Raw genomic sequence first — 21,913 nt, forward strand, 5'->3', positions numbered from 1 at the left:
TACTTATCATCTGGTGACAAAAGAATTTGGTAAAAATTATTCCAATTTAGCATTTATAAAGTTAATTATTGCATGTTTAATAGTCGCACTGATTGCATAACGATTTACCCACATTATGCGTTATAGGCCGTTTATTTTCCGAGAAGCGAAACAACATGTGAATAATAATATCCACGCTAATTCACATTTGCATTACAGTTGACGTACTCACGTACAAATATCTTCATTCGCGATGTATTTGCCTTTAATTAACGCATTTCATATTGCGATAAAATATTAATGAGATACCATGATTATTACATGATGCTAAAATGTGCAACATATTAAACGTAACAGAGATTAAATGGAAGATAAAATTGCGTAAGCGATCGATGATGCGTTGCTTAAATTGCGATGTGGGGTGAGTCACGTAGTTCAATATATAATTCTATAAAATAAACATATGTATAATTATCACGCATAGTTGTCTTCTCGAATTTTCAAATTTACAAATAACGTAAAATTCTTGCTTATGTGTAATTAATTTTGTATCATCAAATAATTTATTAGTATATTTAAACAGAATGATGCATTTTTAATATATAATTAGTTTTTAGAAACAGGCTTCATAATTATATTTAAAATACCGTTGTATAATTATATAATTGCAAAAAAATTGTACAGTTTGAATCTTATAAGAAAACATTCAACATACTTTGCTTTCTCGGGATGTAATTATCTGAATTCCGGTTCTTGAGACGACACTCGACATTAAGCCAGAAACATACGGAAAGCCCTTAATCCCGGGGTGGCATTAAACATTCTTTGAGACCGCGTTATCCCTCGAGTCCCGAAAGGGTTAAGTGACGAATAACTGTAAGGCTTACGCTAATTCCGCGGTGGCGGCGGTCCGCTCTATATATCGCGCGATTGCGCCGAACCAGGGGAAACCGCGTACAAGTTCGGATGTTTATGCTTCGGGCAAAACCGAGTGGTGCAGCTCTAGTAACTCTTACCTTGCCACCGCTGTGGCAATAAGCATGCGTTATATGGTTCCCTCATGCATATTCGGCAAAGATAAACTTTATGGCAAATTTGCCTGCCGGCTAGTTTCGCGCACAACTAACTAATTAACTATTGCACCCAATAACTTTCGATAACCGCGATTGCCTGCGTCGGGGTTTCGGAAGCTTACATGATACGCGTAATCAACCTGTCGCCGTTATCCGTATAACGCGCGATGCTCGCGCAGGTTTGGCGCAAGTCTCGTTATCAGGCGACGACGAGAAATTTTGAATAATTCCGAGTGAATCGAAAGCAAAATGTTTTTCAATTCAAATGCGCGTTCCGCAATCTCGCGGATGAAAAATAGCTTAATCACGAGGATGTAAAATCTGAAAATAGAAAGGTGCACGAAGTGCAGGCAAAATAGAAAATATTTTTAGGACGAAATGGAAATGTAACGGAATGCTTAAGCAATTGAGAGAGTTTAATAGAAATTCTGAACATAGAAATGTACGTAGGAATGCTCTGAGAATAAATTTCCGCCTCAATGTTTTGATATGCATTTCTTTTTATCACATCATCGCGTTGTACAATCGCATGCTATGTGCATACAAATAACGATAACTGTTTAAAATGGTTATTGGGAATAATGACGCTATTCGGTAAAATGGCACTTTTGTACTTAAAAAAAATATCCTACATTACATTCGCACTTGCGTTTCTTCTATTTGGCCTTCATAAACTTTTATGAAGGAAGATTCTCACCGTATCGTAATGTCGAGAAAGATTTCTTTAAAGAAGTATAAGAAACGTTTTTGTGAAAAACAAAAACATTAATCACCTCGTTCTAGGAAAAATAGAATCGATCCAGGAAAAATAAAAAAAGAGACAGTCGTAGAATTTTATAAAAAATGTATGTTTACTTTTTCTGTAACAGAAAGAGGGACATATTTATTTACTGTATCAAATTTCTTACATTTTTCTAAATTTTGTCTGATAAATCGTTTAAAAAAAAAAATTACAGCCCAATGAAAAGCCTTGTCAAGCAACTGTACGTGTGATTAAATTTTTATATTCTTGGAGATTTTCTACAATATATTTGTACTATCTTTTTCTCATGCTTTCGATGTGCTAGCTTCAGCAAGTTTCTTCGACGATTCTCTCACGGGTTGCGGAAAGAACAGGGATACGAAGAAACAGGCTGAAAAAAATAGAATAGAAAAGAAATTAGATTTAACTATAGAATCATTTATCTAATTTAATTGACTAATGTTTTACGAGCGGCACTGTGGCGTTTTATAAGATTTGTGATATTCTTATAATTAAAAAAAAAATTAATTTTTGACATACATTACATTTTAAGACTTTCTGCGTTAAACGTTTGATTAAATTTATTTTTCCGAAAATAGTAGTGTAAATCTAATTCACGAGATTAATGTAGAATTCAACGTATCGGAACGATTAAATCGCGACACGTAGCGTTGCGTTAATCATACCAGAGAAGAAGCAGCCCAACCCCGTGAAAGCGATGATGCACTCGGTGTTCAGAAGCGCGGAGAAAATCAAATTGCCCGCGATAGCGGCGAGATTTCCAATGTTCGTGAGGATGCTCGTGCTCGTTGCCCTGTAACGAAAGATTCATTTTCGTCGCGACCGGATATATTTATCTCCCGCAGCGTATCCTCATTTCTCGCGTTAACGAACGTGGATTCTGATAAAGCGACGAATAGGGAATTGCACTCAATAAAATCTCGAGACTGGCGCCGTCGGTGCGCTTGCATGACGGTGCCGCGTGATGCCAATTAATTTCCAGAGTTGCACGGGGATGCGCGAACGGGAGAGCAGAGGATACGGCCGCGCGTGTCAAAGAGATGCGTTTATATTCGCGCGGCATTACCTTAATGGGACGGGAATAACGTCGACATTCACCGCGGTAACGATATTACCCGTTATTCTTGTCGTCACGAGAACCGCCGCCGCCAGCGTCAGCATGTACGGCGGAGACTGCGCCCAATTTATTCCGAAACTGCTTGCCACCGATATCAGGAAGGCCGTAACTGAAACAATCGTTGCTATATCCGTTAATTCACGAGCTATTTCCGTCGCGCGAAACGGAGCAATTTCGTTCTCGAAGACAACGCTTAATCGCTTTTAATCCGCAAACCAGAGTATGCAAAAGGTATAGAAATAAGATTAGTATTCTTGTGAAGAAATATTCTTTTGTTGTAACATATGCATAACATTACGCAACATATTTTGTTGCTCGTTTAATGTGAACTAATTGACAGATAATTTCCGTAGAAAATTATTGTTTAATAGAAGAATGACATGATTTAGTAGAAAAATATTATTTCTCACAGAATAAATATGCAACGATGCGAAATCTTACGTAATATGATCTGCTTTCGAAGCTTAGTAGTCATTATAAATCCGACGAGGAATGAAAATATAACAGCCGATGCCGCGATAATGGTGGAATTTCGATAAATCACGGGACGGACAGTCCACTGGAAAAGTATTAAAACGGTGTAATTATTATTACGTAAATTCCACTTATTATTAAGAGAATTAATATTAATGAAGTTATTCTTGGCGGATCAACGATCAGTCCAACGAACGTTAATTAAAAGTATTACGACTTTAAACGCACATGGCTTTAAATGAGCATTTAACACATTTTATAAAAGCCGTTCTTATATTTCTTATTTTCAGAAAATTTAGTTCTTATTCTTTTTATTTCTCATCTCGAAAACAAATCAGCGATACATTATTTTTAATTTAATTTTTGATGCATTGCTTATTTATAGTAATTTTTATTAACTTTTAATCTTACTGTTTTCCTCTGTTATTATATAAAAGTATCATTTTTAGCTACTTAAATAATTAATTTATTTGAATGAATATTGAACAAAGATATTTTTTCTGATTTAAATATAATTTCGATTTAAAAATAACTTCACGACATTTTGATACTTTAATACGTTAATTGGATCATCGAAGAAATGCCTCGTTGGTTTCGCAATTTTTACCAACCTCGATGCACATGCTGTCAAAGTTCGAGCAGTTCAAGTACCGTCTACTTGGCAAAGCCGCGTGAGGATCTAGCATTTCGCATATAGTCGGTTTCCTGTCCTCTGGTGTCCAGTTGTCCGCGTCGAAGTTGTTGATAATAATGAAGAGATGCGGTATCCACAGTCTCATAGTGTGAAATCTACGCAGTCGCGTGTGCAGCGTTTGTTTTTCGTTTCGACGATTGTCGCATCAATTATTGTCGCGTGAAAAAGCGTTCGAGGAAATGCCGCGAGTTACCCAAACTTACCCGAGCATACTTCCAAATTGAAGGAAACTTACGAAGCAGAAGGCGGGCAGGTTAGCCGTCGTCGTCAGCAGTAGCTTCGTGTTGTACAACGAGACGCGCATCCTCTCGAGACTCGCCTCGAGCACTGGACGCGCCAATTGCGTCTTTTGCCGAACGAGCAGCGCTTTTATCTGCAACGAGAAAGAGGCGACGATGAAAGGGCGCTCTTTCCGCGGTTCACCGAGTGAATTATGCGTCCGATTTGTGCACCGCTATCTAAATGCAGTGCCGGCGGCTGTGTAGAATACGAAAGCAGACACCATATACAATATATAAGATAGGGAAAAAAATATACGACATGTAAAGTAGAGACGAAATATGAATTTGTCATCGTTTCCATTATTAAGATGTAAGAATGATTGTAAAATGGAGATTTACCGTTGAAGGGTTTTGTGATAAAAAAGGAGTGCAAATTTAAATTCGCTCAGGGGTGCAATAACGCCCGGTGCCGACCTTGCCTTCGTTCGTCTGGAAAATGCGATTTGCGCCTTTCTCTACTTCCGTTTCCGCTTTACTTCGCTCTCTCGCTCTTTTTCTCTTCGTTGCGGACGTGCCGTAAATAAAACGTGTCGTTTGTATCTAGCAGAGGCGCTATGAAGTCGCGGAAGATATCTCGCAGCCATTTGTTAGAACCCGAAACGAGTTTCGCTCGATAAGGCGGTAAAAAGATAATAACGTCCGAATAATGCAATATCGTTGTTGCCGCGAAATGAGAATAGATCTTGCTGGAAAGTGCTCTGTCAGAAAACAGACAATAACGGGCGCAGATTTATGACATTAATTCTTAAATCAGAATAGTTTCCGAGTTTCAATCTTAATTTAATTCGCTAATTATACAATAAATATACATTGAAGAATTAAATTTGTATCATAAAACTGTGTTTTAATAATCGTAAGTTATGGATTAACTAAGAAAACCATTTTTATAACATTATTTTTCAAAGAAAATAAATATATATTGAGAAAAAACCCTCAGACATCTTTTTAATGGGATATTTTTATATTTCGGTTTAAGATTAATAAATCTGAAAAAGAGACTTAGGAAAAAATTTATCGTGCGTTAGACTTACCGGGAACGTTTCCGAAGGTTGTCTCGTGTTCATGCAGTATATCCTTCTAAGCAATTTCAAAGCAGCATCTGATCTGCCAATTGCCATGAGGTACTTAGGGCTTTCCGGCAACATGGTCGCCGTCACGAGGCCGACGACAGGTGGTATCGAGCAGATTAACAGGTATATACGCCAGGAACTGTAGTCTCGGCCGAAGATATCGATGTGCCAGTTTAACGGCAGTATCGTGAAAGCCAGAGCTGTCGAAACGGACACATTTAATTATCGGATCTACGAGAACATCTTGTGTGCGATTTTGTATTAATTTTTTTGCCGGATAATATCAGTTAATCGGTTTTTACGTTTTTGCGATATGCAACAATAGGAAGTTTTAATTACACGGAAAATTAGTTTCTCAGCTTAAATTAATTGATTTATTCCTCGAAGCTTCGTATCTCGCGCATTCAGCTGGAACTATTTGGTGCCAATGTGATTCGTCCTATGCGTTGTTAGGCAAAGTTCGTTGGTTATTACACACAGGACGCAGCGATAGTGACACGTAATCTAGTTTCGAACTAGTTCCGCCAACCTCGGGGCGACTGAACAAGAGTTGCATGAGATCGCTTCTGAATCCTTTTCACACAAGGCACCCTCTGAATATTATAATATCATCGTTGCAGTCAGACGAATTAGAAATATATATGATATAGTAATAATATTGGCAATAATTATAATTGGAAATTTATCACGAGATTACGTAGATATATATAAATTTTATGTATTTTATAATTTATGGTTTTTTTTACTGTAACGCATGAATTTTGCTTTTCATGTATTCTTACGCGCGTCATTTATTTGCTTTTGCGGGTAACATGTTGTTGTTGATAAGTGCGATGCATTAAACGATTTATCGCGCGATCGCATGTCTACCTGCTGGCACGATGTTTGCCACGACGAAGAGAAATCCCGCCCATGTGGCGAAGCGGGGCTTGTACTTCGCCGAATGGAATTCCGTCAGGTACGTCATCACCATCGCCAACGGGCCGCCTGCGCTGTAAATCATAGATGCGCGCGCGTTACATCTTATCGGACGTAAAATCGAAGGGTGGAGGGTTATGGTGAACCTTAGGAGAAAATGATGTATTTTTGGAGAAAAAATTCGCCTAGAAATCTCTATTTTATCACTCAAAAATTAAATTCTGATATTAAATGTCGTATTAAACAGAATCTTTTAAATAAAAATTCAAGGTAAATTCTTCGTCAACGCGTTGAATTTTTGATATAAAGTATTTTCTTTCGAGAATAAATAAAATAGCCGTAAAATAGCACGTGTGCTTTTAGTATTCCAAATTTCTTGGAGAATATTTTTGGTTGTTTCTTTAGAAGAATACTTACAAGATCCCGCTGACAAATTTGACTAGTAGAAATATGTAGTAGGATTGTACTCCGCTGCTCACGATGTTCAAAATTGCGTCGCCTAATAATGCGAGAATGAATAGCGTTTTCATGCTTACGTGAGGTGTTATGTAGTCCCATATAAAAGCGGTCGTTGTTATAGCTGTAAAATATCAGCAATTTCAAGGTTTAGAACGTAAACTAAATTTTGCAAAATAAAAGGATACTATACCAAAAAATGCTTTTCGCCAATAATATCAAATTAATCAAATAATTGCAATATAAGCAATTTTTTAGAAAATTGCTACAACTTTGTAGTGAATATTAGCATTGATATTCTCTATTAAATTAGCGTTATCAGATTCACATGATTTGCAATTAGTTTAATTAATTCGAATTTGTGCTCCGTACCTATGTAAGGAAAGGCGACAAGGACGCCTTTACGGAAGAATGTAAGTTCAAGATCGCACTCGGCTGATGCCAAGATAAATGCGCCGGTGGTAGTATCGAAAACAGCGGTCCACGTGATCGGCAGTGCCGCCAATAACAGCAGCACGTTGAACAATCCATAGCCTGAGTTAATAAAATGAGATAAAACAGTAAAAATCTTTATTTTGCATTACGTTAAAAAATCTTACCGGTTGTGGAGATGGCTTTGTCGAAGTCGGTCGGTTCATTAATGTTAACGTTGTCTGAAAAACAAGAAGCAAGTGATTTCATGAAACAAGATATGTCTACATTTGGATTATATAATGAACGGTGTAGTCAAAAATATATTGAGGCGTTTAGATGCAAAGGTAACTATATGTGCGAGAAAATGTTTGGTTATAGATAAGAAATGAAAAGGAAAAAAAATGAGGAAGGGAACAATATTTAGCACTTTCTTTTTTGAAGTAGCTACGATGTGTAGCTACGAGTTAATCGTAAACGTGACTTATCTAGACATGTTAAAGGAGATATAAATATTAAATATACGAATATCTACCTGTGTCTACGTGCTTAAGCTTCTTTTATGAATATATAAAATTCATCTAAAAAGTTCATACATAATATAATTTACGATAACTAAATCTGCATCACTTCTGCGACTTAATATGATATTCAAACGCGAGATAAAAATTCATGTACACATGTTCATATACGTATACATAAATTTTGACTTGCTTTATATTTTCTCTCGATACATGTTGTATCTCACTGCTCGGTAATTTACTGACTCGAAAACTACTAACTTCAAGCACCGAAAATTTCCTTGTTTGTGCACCACTATTACATCCACTGTGTATACAGAGTTATTTCGCCTTCAAAGTATATCTAGGGGTTAACACTACCGGATGTCACGCAAGAAGGGCTTTGAACTCTCACCGGTTATTGTAGCGATCTTGTCATTGTCTCGGTCATTCGCGAGCATATCCGACGCGGCGAACTGAAGACACGATTACGTGGTGGAGTTAGTCCCGCTTCTCAGTACGAAAATAGAAGCCCTAGTCACGTTGGCCGACTTTGGTGACGATCTCGTGCTTCGTCAGGTGCTTCTTGATTCTCTGGGAAACGGAATCAACTGTGCCGTCTGTTCAAATGTCCGTTCACTTTGAATAAACAAGTATGTGCGTTTTGCAGGAATACGACCAGATATACATTTTTTTTTATTGGCAACGTCAGAGTCAGAGAATGATTCTACACATCTGATTGCAATATAGAACGCAATCTCGCTCTAATGAATTTCCCACTCCGTAACTTGCCAATAAAAAGGGGTCAAATGATTCAATTGTTACGAACACATCAGCTGTTTCTCATTAGCGAGCAGAACGTCTTGAGAGTCGCAATATCTTCATTGTGCTGTGTATGTTTACCGTAACATTTTTACTTTCTGCTCTTGATTGGAAAAAAAAGAATAATTACACAAAATAAATATCGATTTTTTAAATTAATTAATTTTTTTAAAGAATTGTGAATTTTTGAAAAATAATAAATATTTAAATTATATTTATATTTATTCGTTTACATTTTTATTTTATAAAGATGAATTAAAATATACACGTTATAAAATTTGATATAAAATTTGTCAAGGATGTTATCTGGCATTCTCATTAGCAGCAAGATATTTAAATATAATTATGGTTTTGAGAAAAACGACGATTTAAGTATTATATGATAATTAAGCAGTTGGTTTCGTTATCTTTATGATATTTGTTTTATATTTATCAGTGTTGCAGTCAGTAATTCCAAAAAATCAGCTACCAGTTAAAAACAGGACCATCGCTTAGAAAAACTAAGATGGCTCAATGTTTTATTTTAAATATTAATATGATTTCTAGTAATTCAGATTGATCCCGAAACACAATAGTTCAAATTTTAGAAACCTTAGCATGATTAATGACGCGATTACCAATTGCGCGTTTGTTTAAAATTATTATTGAACGCATACTTTTATTTGTATGAATTTGAGAGAAAATGATTATTGTGGTAAAATAATGCAGTAAAATGAAATATTTTTATTTTATAGCGTATATAATAAAAATAATTTGAAAAGCTGAATTAACGCAAATTTACATATTAAAAATCAGAAGCATTATTAAAACGCATCTACACGACTTCCTGAATTTTTATAAAAATTTTTACGGAATCAATCGCGAATATATGTATCATTTGTTTAAACATTTACATCTAAAAAGAAAACAGGTTTACGTTAAAATAAATGAAAATATGGAAAATAGAAATGCGAAATAACATTAGAAAGAAAAATACACAGGACTCGGCAAAATTCGCTCACGAGAGAAACACATTGCATTGATCGACGATTCCTGCTCGCGAAGCATCACTCTCGCTTTCAATTTCTCGCGATAGACTGAAACTCAGACAGTATCTTCCTTATCGCAATTAACATGTCACATATCATACAGTTATTACGTAAATACACTTGCTACTGATGCCGTTAATTGACACACGTGCCTGTGTTGACATGCGTTCATCGCGGTACGTTTCTTAATTATCGCGATGCGATCGGCGACGAAGTGCTCCCAGCGCGCCATTGTTACACATGTTTGTTCATGGACATTTGAGTGACATTTGAGTACAACTTTTGCTAATTATATTACGAAGATGCTACCATTATCAATATCATGGTGTCATATGTTTGTGTAAACTGGTCTTTAATTATTCTAATTGCTCTTTTATTTAAAATTACGTCAATATTTATTGTGTGTGAGTGTGTGTCTGTGCCTACGAAGGGACAATTTTTTTATTTTATTATTTTGCTCACCTTTCAACTGCACAGCACACTAAACACTGAATATTATATATTTTAATATGCACAAAGACAATGTACACTGTACAGGCAAGTATATCTCTCGGCGGCTGGGTGCATACGTGTATGAAACAACCGAAAGCGTTGTCGAATGAGTGAGACAGGACACCACTAACCAGCGGTATGACATTTTGTAATTCTTTCTCTCTCGATCGTCCGACTTGCGCTAAGGATGCAAGATCGGAATGCCCCCCACAACTTTTTCTCTCGCTGCTGATTTTGCTACGAGCGTCCAATAACACGTAAAATATACGCTTCGTATCTATGCGTGTGACGCTTTCAGATGTTTCATACACGTATCGGCAAGTATCCTTTGGCGTGCAGTTGATAAAAAAATGTCATATGCAGGGAAAATAGCGTTTAATCGATGAAGTAGACGACTAAGATTTCTTTAATGCATTTCAATTTATTCTGCAAAAAATAATAAATGTAATATTAACAACAATAATTAGTATTAAAGAAGATTCAATCGATTCAGTATATAAATTACAAGCTGTTATATATTTTATCGCATTATGGTCTTTACCGTTAAATTTCAAGGCACAGGATGCTTTTTGAAGCGATCATAATACATTTTGCTTTGAGATACACCGAATTAGATGTACTGAAAGAACGATTTAGCGTTACTAATTTGGAAAAGAATGCCTCAGAGACAAAAAGCTAGTTTTCACATTCACTTTTTTTCACCGCAAAGGCGGTTGTGTCATTTCTCTTCGTAAGCCATGCAGACGTACGCTTTACGTCAGCAGAAACGGAAATGGATATTTGATCCGGCGGTGTTGCACTGGCCTTTGGTCACCGGCCAGTTCTCTCAGTGATGTCCGACTCAGTTGACAGGAACACGAGAGTACTGCACCGAGCTCAAAACGGGTTCAGTGTAGTTTCTCTCCTTGATTCCCGACCGATGATTTTCGCTCACCGGCAAGAGAACTATACACACAAATTGCTGGCACGTGGGAAAAGCCCTTGTGTAAGACGATACTAGCGTTTTCATCGTAATCGCGTTTAGCATGCCAGGCTCTGCTTCGTACTCGAGCGTGAAAGTATCTATTCGAAAAATCAATTAATTAAGTTGAAGTTATTTTTATTTTATTTTTGTTTTAAATTTAATTATTTGTTTTTTTTTTTTTTTATTAAATTGAATTTTGCAGCTCTGCAATTTTATGTTTTATTATATATCGATTTAAATCAAGAGAAAGTATTTAATAATTTTCTCTACAGCACACACATCTCGTACCTTTGAATAAATATAAATCTAATATATTTCACTTTATTTGATATTTTTAAAAAGGATATTTTACACTTCCAGCTTTTCAGTTCTAGAATTATTAAAATATAAATTATTTAAACTAGTGATTGCGCGGCACAGACGCGATTATGACTTTACATATCAGCAGAATACATTGATATTTCGTTAACATTGATATTTCTACCTCAAAAGTATGTTTATAGCATTTGACAAATGCTCGGTGAATATAGATGCAAAAATGATTCCGATAAAAAACATCGCACGCCGAGTTCTGACAGCTGATAAAATACAGCGGTTTTTCGATGACGCGGTTAATTCGTTGCAAAAACTGCAACTCAGTGGGCTTTGCGCGCCCGTGTGCATTTACTGTCATATTCGTTCAGAAATCACCGTACGTGCATGTGCATGATGCTGGAAAACCACGTACTTGCATCGCATACGGCATATTAATAACAATAGCTTCTGATACCGCAGCGAGCGATAGTAATTTTTTCTCATTTCTAGCAGATTATCGAAAAAAGATGTGCTTTCTCATTTTTAATCCTTAATTGGCACGGCGGGAAGAAAGCTGTTAGTGAAAAGTATGAGTTATGCTAGCGTCATCTGAACGCAAGAAAATGTTACATATTTTTTAAATATCTGTATATATTAGCGAATTTATTTAACAGTACAAAAACAGTAAAAAATATAACAATATTCTACAATATTGTAAAAAGATAATAATAATCGTTATTTATATCAACTAATATACATAGATATAAACTGCACACCGATATTTGTGGAAAGAAAAGCGTACTATATTGGCCATTATAGTTCCATTTACGAACTTTGATCGCTCAGAACATTTGGAGCATCAATTTTCAATTTGGTAATGCTTTCTCAATAAACTATGTTAAAGCTAAAAAAGAGTCGAATTTAGATGGACTTTTATTGAAATAAAAATTTCGTGTGCATTTTATATAGATATAGATCAATTAATGTTTTCTCGTTTATTTTGTCTTTTTTGTACTATCTGTTAGATATCTGTTGTTTTATTTTATCATCATTATGCAAAATTTTACACGTTGCACGTCTATATGTAAGAACTGTTAATCGTAACTAGTTAGGACTGGAAATAGCAGAGTGATTAGAGAGATAAGACAATGCGAGGAGTAACATAAATTATCTCGGTGCTGAAGTTCGACGATAATTCGGGTAATTTCGAAGTCAAGTGCAGTTTAGCCAGACAAGCGTAAACATGCACTTATTGTTAAGCGTTTTCGTCGCGGAGCGAACGACGTAAACGAAGCGGCCTCGTAACTAGTCGGATACTTTTGCTGTAAACCGTCTAAAGCCGGGCAAACAGCCCTCCACCACCACCCACACGTCAATCCACCACGCCTCATCCCCGCGCCATTCTCCTGTGCTCGCTCGCTAGATGGGGCAACTCACTTAATGAGTTTCTCGGGGTATTCGATGCGGAATGCGGGCTCTATTCAAACTTGTCCGGCTTTCGTAACACGCCGGATTCTTGCAGCGACGCGGCACTGCGCCGAAAGAGCGGTAACGATATCTCGTTTCTCGAGCATCTACTTAGCTTTCTTGACTTGCGACTCATATCGCCGAGTTCGTTCAAGTCGCTCCAGTTGCATGTGAAACTTTGATATCTGGGACGCTTTAATGCATTGGATGGAAATTGTATAAATCTGAAAGTAATTTGGTACTAGTAATTATCTCTGGTATAAGTGAGATCTTCAAATGAAATTCTTGGGATTTGATGTTGGAAAGAAGTTTTTAAAAGGATGAAAAAGGCTCGAGGATTCAAAATAAAGAGTAAAAAAGTGATATTACACTAATTCCTTTCTTTTGATTTGGAAAAGCGAAAGATAAACTTTGTTTTAACCTCCGTCAATGAGCTCTCCCTCCTCAGATCGGCGAGTTTGAGGAAGGACCAAATACTAGTGAGCTTTCAGGAACCGTGATCCCGTATTTGCGAGCGAATTTGCGCCGATCCTCCTCCGCATCGACCGCTCCGGAGGCCGAAGGAAAGGAAAATAGAACGGAAAGTTTACGCGCGCGCTCGGGCTCTGGCGAATGAAATGAAACTCGGGAAATCCGTCGCGCGGAAAACTTATTTCCGAATGGATTACATGAGGAAATGTCCTTCGATGACATCACGTGAACAAATAGAACTTACAATGTTTGAGATAACTCATTTTTTTTCTTTACGCGTTCAGTTATCATAACATTTATCAATTGCTATTGCCGAACCCTTATCAGCAATTTCCCGAGAAATTTTACGCTGAAATTTCCAAAGCAACTCGTTCGCATAATGCACACGAAAGCCAGTGTTTGTCGTTACGTAATTAATATCTGCACAATGGGATTATCTCGCGAGTTTGCCGATAATGATGTTGGCAATGTTTAAATCATGCGTCTTTCAATTATGCAAAATGATAATGTCGGGTACTCACCTGTTCAAGCAAGCTGAACTAGGGTAATTGTAATGCTAGATTATTTGCAGCACTCCGTTCTTTGATGATAAAACGATAATCGTCGGAGAAATCTGTGTATTATTCAGCTTCATTCATAACAGCCTGATTTAAAAACTATTATTAATTTGGAATTAGTTTTCTGAAAATATTATCTAGAAGAGGATGTAGGAGAACGTGTTTTCAGAGGAGATATATTTGTCATTTTTTTCTCTTCCTTGATAGATTGATTTTGATTGTTTAAAAAAAGAGATGAAAACTATTTGTTAGATTTATTATGAAAAAAAAAGAATACGTCGTATATAAAAGTATTCTATCTTATTACATAGACTCATCTGTATATTTGACTTGCACGGTTACTTTTTTCTGTGAATTTCTCGATTCATCTTGTACAATAATATGCACCCTCACGGAAGCTGGACGTGGCTTCCGCTTAATCCATCAATTCCATTAAATGACGGCCCTTAGTAGGTATACGAGAGAGCACAGCCGGATGCCGTCCAATATCTGCGTGCCCTGCGTGAGGTCCCACGATCCTTGCGGCATGTGCACTAACCGACGACTTAATGGAGCCTGGAACATACGTTGCCATGTGCCGTCTGTAATTTCTATGCGGCCACATACGTCGATGTTGCATCATTGTGTACCTAATATACATACATATGACGAGGAATATTTGTAATTTGTGTAATTCCCGAAATAGCGAAGATGCGAAGCGGGAGTATGAAAGTGATTAGCACGGGGATTTCAATCTATGGCGATTTAATCTAGCTTTAATTAGAAGCAATTAAAACTTAGAGGCTTTGTTTAATTTTCAAATAGACTTTGACGCGACTTTAATTTCAAGATTTATTGGAACATTTAACGTTAAAAAGCTGCCGTGGAAAACCGCTCACGGATTGCTCCATGATTTCTTCGTTAACATTTCGCGGCGGGAGATGCCGAGGCTCGCCAACGCTAAAGTATAGGTCACAAGTGCGGGGCTGTGAAAAAGGTATGACGACGATGAAAAAGTCAAAGCCTCCGGGCCTCCCGACTGCGCGCGCTCGTAAAAAGGCGGAAACGTTCGAAAGAGGCCACGTACGTGCTCTCTTCAGAACGGCGATATACCTTCTCTCGCGGTCGTCCACGAAACTCGTATGTACTCGTGTACGTTTCAGTTACTCGGTGCTCTCGGAGAATACACCGGGGTGACGGTGCGGAAATACGAAGTGCCAGCCTTATGTCGTCTATTACAGTTACTATCACTAGAATTTATCACTGCGATGGCGGTTTCGTACGCTGCCGCGATGTGTTATGCACACATTCGCCAAATATTTTGAATGTTTTTAATTCGGTCATGCGTAATTTTTTTTCTTCAAATAAATTCAAATAAACACAAGCTGTGCGATATTCAGGAACAAAAAATATTATATATATCTGGAACATTATGCATGACAAGCTAAAATAAGGAAAAATTGAATTTTCTGATTAATTTTGGTTAGCGTGTAACACTTTTTAATGATTAACTCTTGTTGTTTGCAATATTTGTTTTTATTATTTCAAAATTGTTAAAATAAGTAATTTTACAACAACTAATGATTTTTGAAGTAAATGAGACCGAACATAATTTGTTCAAGAACTATTTAAAGGCGATATGTTCCGCTTGACGCGTAGAAATTAATTGAAAGGGTTAAGACGATTAAGATATAAAAGCATGAAGAGAAGGATTAAGATATAAAGGAGAGGTATATCCGATTACTCGCGCTCTGTCGTTGACTGTTATCTCAAGTCGAGCCATGGAAAATTCGATTCCGCCGTGAAGCTCGCGGGCGAGTTCATAAGGCTAACGAACCGACAGACATCGAATTATGGCAAAGAGGAAAGAAACAACATAGAGTAGATCTTCGGCAGGATCTACGGACAAAATTGATTTACGCCAGTGGTAAACGTGTTTCGTCGCCATCTAGGACTGACGACAGAATGTGACTATATTCAACGATAAATATAATTCTGAAACACCTTCGACTGCTTTACGAAGAGAGATGTAGTAGACAACCTAGTTATTTTATTCCGCTCTTGAATTTATTTTGCTTAGATTGTTTCCCTCCGCTTTTCGTTGAAAATTGTAAAATATGGATTGTTTAAATTTTAATCAAACTTGATATTATCAGAAATTTAATTTGAAGTCCACTGATAACGCACTTTATATTAAAAATGAAAAATATGCAACAAGAGGAAAACAAATCAAGTTAATTGTTAACAGAAATTCAATTCTTTCAAAGATTTCAAAATACCAAGATATTAATCTTGAAGAAAAAAAAATGCGATAAAATATTCTCATTAAAATTTCAGTGAAGCAAACTACAAACTTAATTTAGGATCAACTTACCAAAATGTTTAGCTTCGAAAATTGAAAAGGCGCGACAAAGATTTTCATTGGATTTTCACTCAAGCAAAATTTCATCTGAGAGAATTGACCGTTCGCGAAATAGTAATTGCGCGAACACCCGGTACAATACAAACAGCGGACAATGATGTGTGCCGTGTCTCAATTTTGCTTATTCTCCCTTTCGGGGCTGTCCAAATCAGTGGTGAAGCGCCTTAATTGTCTGACGTAGCCGGCGGACGAATGTAGTGGCATGGTACGAAACGGGAAGAAACGTGGGGGAAAAGCAATCAGCGGAAATTTCGCGAGCGGAATTTTCGCTTTTCGAGTTCCCGGCCTGGCCGTGACTCCCGCGGGATTCTCCCGAGATAATTGTTCGGTATACAACGCGTCCTACCTCGTAACCGCTTCGCGTGTACGAACCGACACGGCGTTGCGTGCGAAATAATAAATTTCGCGCGCTAATTGCGACAGCGGAGTGTCCTTAAATCATGTATGCCCGAAGCATGTCGGTTTTTCGAGCAAGATCGTAATCGCGACAATACATTATAACAAGGTGTTTCATGCGCAACAACGGAGTTGTTGTTCACAAGTTAATCTGTAGCATATAAAGTACATCTAAATTATATAGCAGCGTTTAAAATAATTATCACACATAATAAACTTTCACTCATCTTTTGTGCAAATATCTAACAAAAGAATTATATATTTATATTTAATAACCATAAGTATTAAATATTGCAAATTTTTTACCGAATATTTCAAAGTTCTTATGTGCGTCACACAATATATTTTATATATATATTTTATGTGCAATATTTGGCAAATAACAGAAATAAATGATCACTTTAAAGCTACTCTGCCGGCGCCCGATGCTTTTTCTGAGCTTTCTTTTCCTCTCCAGTCCTTCTCACAGTTCTTCAGGGCTGTCACGCGTTCGCGACGCGAATACAAAAATCACGCGATGCTAAACGGCACTCTCGACGCGTACTTTGTCACATAAGGACAAAAGTAAAAGTTGCACGGATTACATGTTCGATACTCTACCGCGTTCGGAACAAGTAACAACGGAAAAAAGTGAGGTCGAAAACTACGAGAAATAATAAGGATAGTACTATAAAAAAGGATAGACGTGTCGATACGAAACGATCGACCCCGTAGAAGTGTCACCGTGAAAATGATAAAAGTGCAATAAACATATCAAGAACAAAGTCGCGCCGATTCCGATTTACGAGAATGCGGGAAATAGGTGCAAAAAAAAACGCACGATACATAACGAAAGAGAAAGAGAGAGAAGAGATATAGAGTTCATGCAGGTTAATGGCGAAAACAATTCCATCAAACTCCGCGAGTCGGTTTCAAAACTCTTAACGTTAGGAGATTTATCGAACATTTATCGAAATCGAATTGAAATTGAGTTTAAACTCGATTTCGATACATATATTCGATAATTGTTCTAATATTTCGAGATCGACTCGCGGGGCTGGTTTCGTCATCAGCTTGGTATGCGCGACTCATATCTCTCTCTCTCTCTTTCTCTTTTTCGCGCTTCTTCCCTATGTATCGGCGTAAACATTGCTCCCCACTCTTTGCATTCCTTTAATCCGTAATCGGCGCGACCTTCTGCTTGTTATTGTCCTGTTATTCGCACGGCGGCACTTGTACGGGGCGAATTGCGGCGCGTTATCCTCTTCGTAATACCTTTATCACTTCCCACAATTTTCTATCTCATCCTTTTTCGTCGTTACCTATTGCGTAGAGTGTCGAACGCATATTCCGTGCGATAATATTCGAGTTATATCTTTGTCCTAAAACAAAGTACGCGTCGGGAGTGTCGTTTAAAATATCGGGCGATTTTCGTGACGCGAGTGAGTGCCTTGGACTTGGAGGGCTGAGAGGGGGAGGAGGCTCAGGAGGAGCATCGGGCGCCGGCGAAGCAACGTTTAGGTAATTAATCATTTATTTGAAAATTTTAATTCTTTGTTTAAATATAACGTTCAATGTGCGCAGTAATTATTTCACAAATATTAATTATTTTGAAAAAGTACTCTAATCTGGATTTACTTTTTTATTTTACAGATCAACTCTGCAGTCAAAAAACGATAACTTCGCTGCTGCGCATCGTGCCGGTGAGTACAATTTGCCGAAAAGTTCAATTTGTTTTACTATTTATCATTGATTCTTTTCATTATTGTTTATTTTAGTGATAGATATTAAAATTTTTCGAGTGTTCTAACGCTTTTTTCTTTTATTGTACAATATTTAAATATCTATTTTACTTTTAGTATTTTTCGTATTATTATCTATGAAAATTATAATTCACACACACAAAGCTATAAAAAAAGTAAAAGCATTTTTTTAACTTCGAAATTAATTGAAAATATTATTACGAGTTACCATATAATCGCAGAACTAGAATACGATAATTGATTGATACATTGATATTTTGATATTTGATATTTGATATTTGATTTTCATTGCTACCGTTTTAGCATGATTGCAATTTGATTACTAATATATCATTATGTAAATTACACACTTATAACATATAGTACATGTTTTATAATAGGTATTTAAATTTATAATAGGTATTTAAAAAATATATAGTACAAAATTTTTATTCGAAAATGAGAGAGCTACAAATTTGCTTCGGTTGCGAGTTTATTAAAAAACCTTTGAAGCGAGTATTATATGACTTTTGGACACGGCGTAGGCAGATTCATTATCGCGGGCATCGTAGTATTCGTAAAGTCTGACGAGTAATCCAAATTGCAATGCGTTAGGCGTGCGTGCGTGTGTGTAGCATTACGTCGGCAAATTCGCAGACTCCATTGATGTAAGCAAATATTGGAAACACGTCGGCTTTGGTGCTAACGTCAAAAGCTAATGATACAAAGACAAACTAGTCGGGTGCTAATCCGTTTCCGCCTCCTCTTCGCGGCCTCCAAAACCAGATCCCGCGGTAATTCACGGGAGCCATAAGGATCCATCCGGATTTCTGTCCTCCCTTTGGCTGTAACGTAATCGCGGATATATTTGCGAAATAACGGTTGCACGTGTACGGCGAACATTGCGGAATCTACTGCCATAAATATATTACATTTGACATCCAATCTCACGTAGAGACCGTTACGTTTGTATTTACATGAATTTACACATGCAAAGTTTTCCCCTTTCACGCTTTATCGAAGCTTCTGATAATGCTGATAGAGTCACTTTAAAGCGCTCTGAATTTTATGTTTTTTATACAACAGACGTGTAACGCACAAGAAAAGTTTGATACAAATATTATTCAGCGTTTAAATATGTTTATATTGGTATATTTTTACAGTACTTTCTGTTTATTATTACTCCATAAAAGAGCGATTTCATAAATTGTGTTTTATTTTACTTTTATGGAAACAACAGAGGAAGCGGCGTGTGTTGCTTTTTCGATTGCGTCGGTAGTCTTTTCTGAGTCTTTCTCAATCTCTTCCTTTATTTTGCTCTGTTCTTTGTCTTTCATCTTCAATCTTTACTATTCAGTATCTAAAAGGAAGCTCTTACAATGCAATATCCCACTGTTTGTTCGTGGATCTTTTTTAATGGAATTTATTATTGCCTACCTTATTGAAGATGCTTCACTTTCAGAAACAGCACTTGGAAACCTTCTTATTTTCACTTCCCATTATATGCGGTTCGCAACCTGAGCGTTTAAATTTCTGTTTCTCTACTTCTAAAATAATTTCATACATCTTTCTTCAAATTATCCTCTCAAATTTTTTTGTAAACTCTCTTGATAAAAGCACAATTTTTCGCGTACTTAACTGTAATAATCAACGCACATATGCTGATTATTGTTAAGAAATATTTAAACATCTTTTTAATATCAAGACGAAGAAAAATTCTGAATTTCCTTTAAAGAAAAATATTTTGGGGACGATTGAGATTTTCAATCAAATTTTCTGGCTGAATTAATACGTGACTTTATCGTTTTCCCCTGCAAAGTCGCATAAATCGTTGGGATTGGCAACTTTGACGAATACGAGCGGTTATTCAGAGGAAAAGCTGTAAAGAAAAGTGAGTGAATGGCGAAGGACCGCTCGAAAGAGGAAATTCCCGAAGATCTCTTTCGAAGATGATGTCGCCGCGGTAACCTACTTTACCAGTCGCCCTGTGCTAGCTACCTTTCCTCTTCTCCTCGTTCCTTAAATTCTTCCGTTTGTTTGCGTCGACGTGTATACACGATGTATACGAGATACGTCAGAGGAAGCACGCGCGTTACACTTACGACGTTACACGGAGAACTCGCTGAACCGAGAGATATTCGAGGTAGCCAATTTATTTTCTCGGCTGATTCTTCAAAGAACCTTCTTCGGCTGGTATGTCGTCGTCCTGAAGGATGAGGAAGTCCTGACGCCCTGCGGACGTTCCCGCCTTAGAGGCATCTCTCGTACAATAGTTGTGCAGTCTTTCCCTTCTTTTCCTTCGATAAGGGAAGAGTCCTTTTATCGAGGACATCGGTATTCGATAAAAATAATACGACTCGATGATAAAGAATGTAAGCTTCTTATTATAATAAAGAGTGAAAATACTCTTGAGATATTCGGAAATATTTTGATACTTTGACTGCTATCTTTTTTTTTCTACTTATATATTATAATTAACACTAGAAAACTCTATAGTTATAATCTTAAAAATATAATCAAATATTCTTTTTCTTCAGAAAGAGAAATTTTTTTATGTTTTACATTCTTCAATTAAAACATCACCTTTTCAGTTAAAAATAAAAGAGTTATTTCTGGTTGAGAAAAATCGCACGATATGCTCGGCACGCCGTGTATATTGTATACTATAATTTCAAAAGAACGGGGCAATTTACAGTCCATCGGCGCAGTAATGCCGTTATTCTGACGAGGACTAAAACTTCAATGGGACATTATGCCGGAGACGAAGCGGCGGGGTATGAGGTGTCGTCGAAACCGGAGGAAGAGTAACCGAGAAACCCTCCGGAGTGCGATCTTTCCTCTCAGAGTTTCAGTCGTCGACTTTCGTCCGCGAATTTACATACGGGCCCTCCTTCGTTCAAACCGTGTAAGAGTTATTTCAACGATGTCGGCCGTCTTTCGTCAAGTACTTTACTAATATTCAGAGCAAGATAAAAATGTGAAAAACGCGAATTATTTCATGTTGATTCACGCGAATTATTTATGTTTTATTTACCCGTTTATTTATATAAAGCAAATGTTTTTCTATCAAACACGTGATAATGTTTATCACGTGTTTGAAAGCAAGTTACAATTTAAATACAAATTAACTGCAATTAACATTCGACAATTTTTAGTATTCTTTATGAAAGTAGCAATCTGATCTTTAGTCACGGAATTAATTATTATTATTTGATGATTACAATTCTACATTCCAATTGAATAAAATGTCCAAAACGAAATGTAATCATTTCGATATAATACCTAAAATCGTAAGCTAATCGTATTCTCAAGTAAGATCAGATTCTTTGGGCATACGCACTTTTCAAGGTTTCTTCAAAATTGATTTCTATTTATGTTGCCGAAGGAACGGTCCTTAGACTTCCATGGGCTCTTATCTCTTTGTCTTCAACCTCTTTTCGCTTTTCCATGATAAACTACGGAAAAGGTGGAGGTTGAGTTTCGGATCGATGCCATGAAACCAGCCGGAGTAGGAAAACGAGAAAAGCACGGGAAGAGAAGAAAGCTTCTCCCTTACTTTGTTTT

General features: G+C 36.9%; 3 protein-coding genes across 4 annotated transcripts in view; 1 reads left to right on the forward strand and 2 right to left on the reverse strand.

The window, feature by feature from the left end:
* Positions 1-1,879: 1,879 nt before the first annotated feature.
* Positions 1,880-8,661, reverse strand: LOC105668423 (synaptic vesicle glycoprotein 2C-like). Of its 2 annotated transcripts, XM_067359113.1 has the most exons (13): positions 8,566-8,661; positions 8,152-8,375; positions 7,425-7,478; positions 7,198-7,359; positions 6,787-6,949; positions 6,322-6,443; positions 5,413-5,651; positions 4,304-4,473; positions 4,018-4,195; positions 3,374-3,491; positions 2,882-3,041; positions 2,481-2,608; positions 1,880-2,185 (listed from the first exon to the last, which is right to left on the reverse strand). In XM_067359113.1, the coding sequence occupies exons 2-13, from the start codon at positions 8,195-8,197 to the stop codon at positions 2,100-2,102; spliced, it is 1,626 nt and encodes a 541-aa protein (XP_067215214.1). In that variant the 5' UTR covers positions 8,198-8,375; positions 8,566-8,661; the 3' UTR covers positions 1,880-2,099. The 2 variants fall into 2 exon arrangements, with proteins under 2 accessions (XP_067215214.1, XP_067215213.1); XM_067359112.1 differs by lacking the exon at positions 8,566-8,661 and having other exon boundaries at positions 8,152-8,484.
* Positions 8,662-11,203: 2,542 nt separating this feature from the next.
* LOC105668201 (uncharacterized) overlaps positions 11,204-21,913 on the reverse strand; it is a 71,405-nt gene continuing 60,695 nt past the window's right edge. The window contains exon 5 of the mRNA XM_067359138.1: positions 11,204-14,386. Coding sequence (XP_067215239.1) covers positions 14,264-14,386 — 123 coding nt within the window. The 3' untranslated portion in view covers positions 11,204-14,263. The remainder of the gene's footprint in view (positions 14,387-21,913) is intronic.
* Positions 18,261-21,913, forward strand: part of LOC105670189 (UPAR/Ly6 domain-containing protein crok) — a 123,926-nt gene continuing 120,273 nt past the window's right edge. The window contains exon 1 of the mRNA XM_067359141.1: positions 18,261-18,310. The gene's annotated coding sequence lies outside the window, so the exon portion shown is untranslated. The remainder of the gene's footprint in view (positions 18,311-21,913) is intronic.

The sequence above is a fragment of the Linepithema humile genome, chromosome 7, assembly GCF_040581485.1.
Source record: "Linepithema humile isolate Giens D197 chromosome 7, Lhum_UNIL_v1.0, whole genome shotgun sequence".
Classification (NCBI taxonomy): domain Eukaryota; kingdom Metazoa; phylum Arthropoda; class Insecta; order Hymenoptera; family Formicidae; genus Linepithema; species Linepithema humile.

Excerpts from the sequence above, each read along its gene's own strand:
- LOC105668423 (XM_067359113.1), bottom strand. The coding sequence starts at position 8,197 with ATGCTCGCGAATGACCGAGACAATGACAAGATCGCTACAATAACCG. Across the intron at positions 5,652-6,321 it reads GGCAAACATCGTGCCAGCAG|CTCTGGCTTTCACGATACTG; the intron begins GTAGACATGCGA and ends CCGTTTCGACAG. Across the intron at positions 4,474-5,412 it reads AACCTTCGGAAACGTTCCCG|ATAAAAGCGCTGCTCGTTCG; the intron begins GTAAGTCTAACG and ends TTCTCGTTGCAG.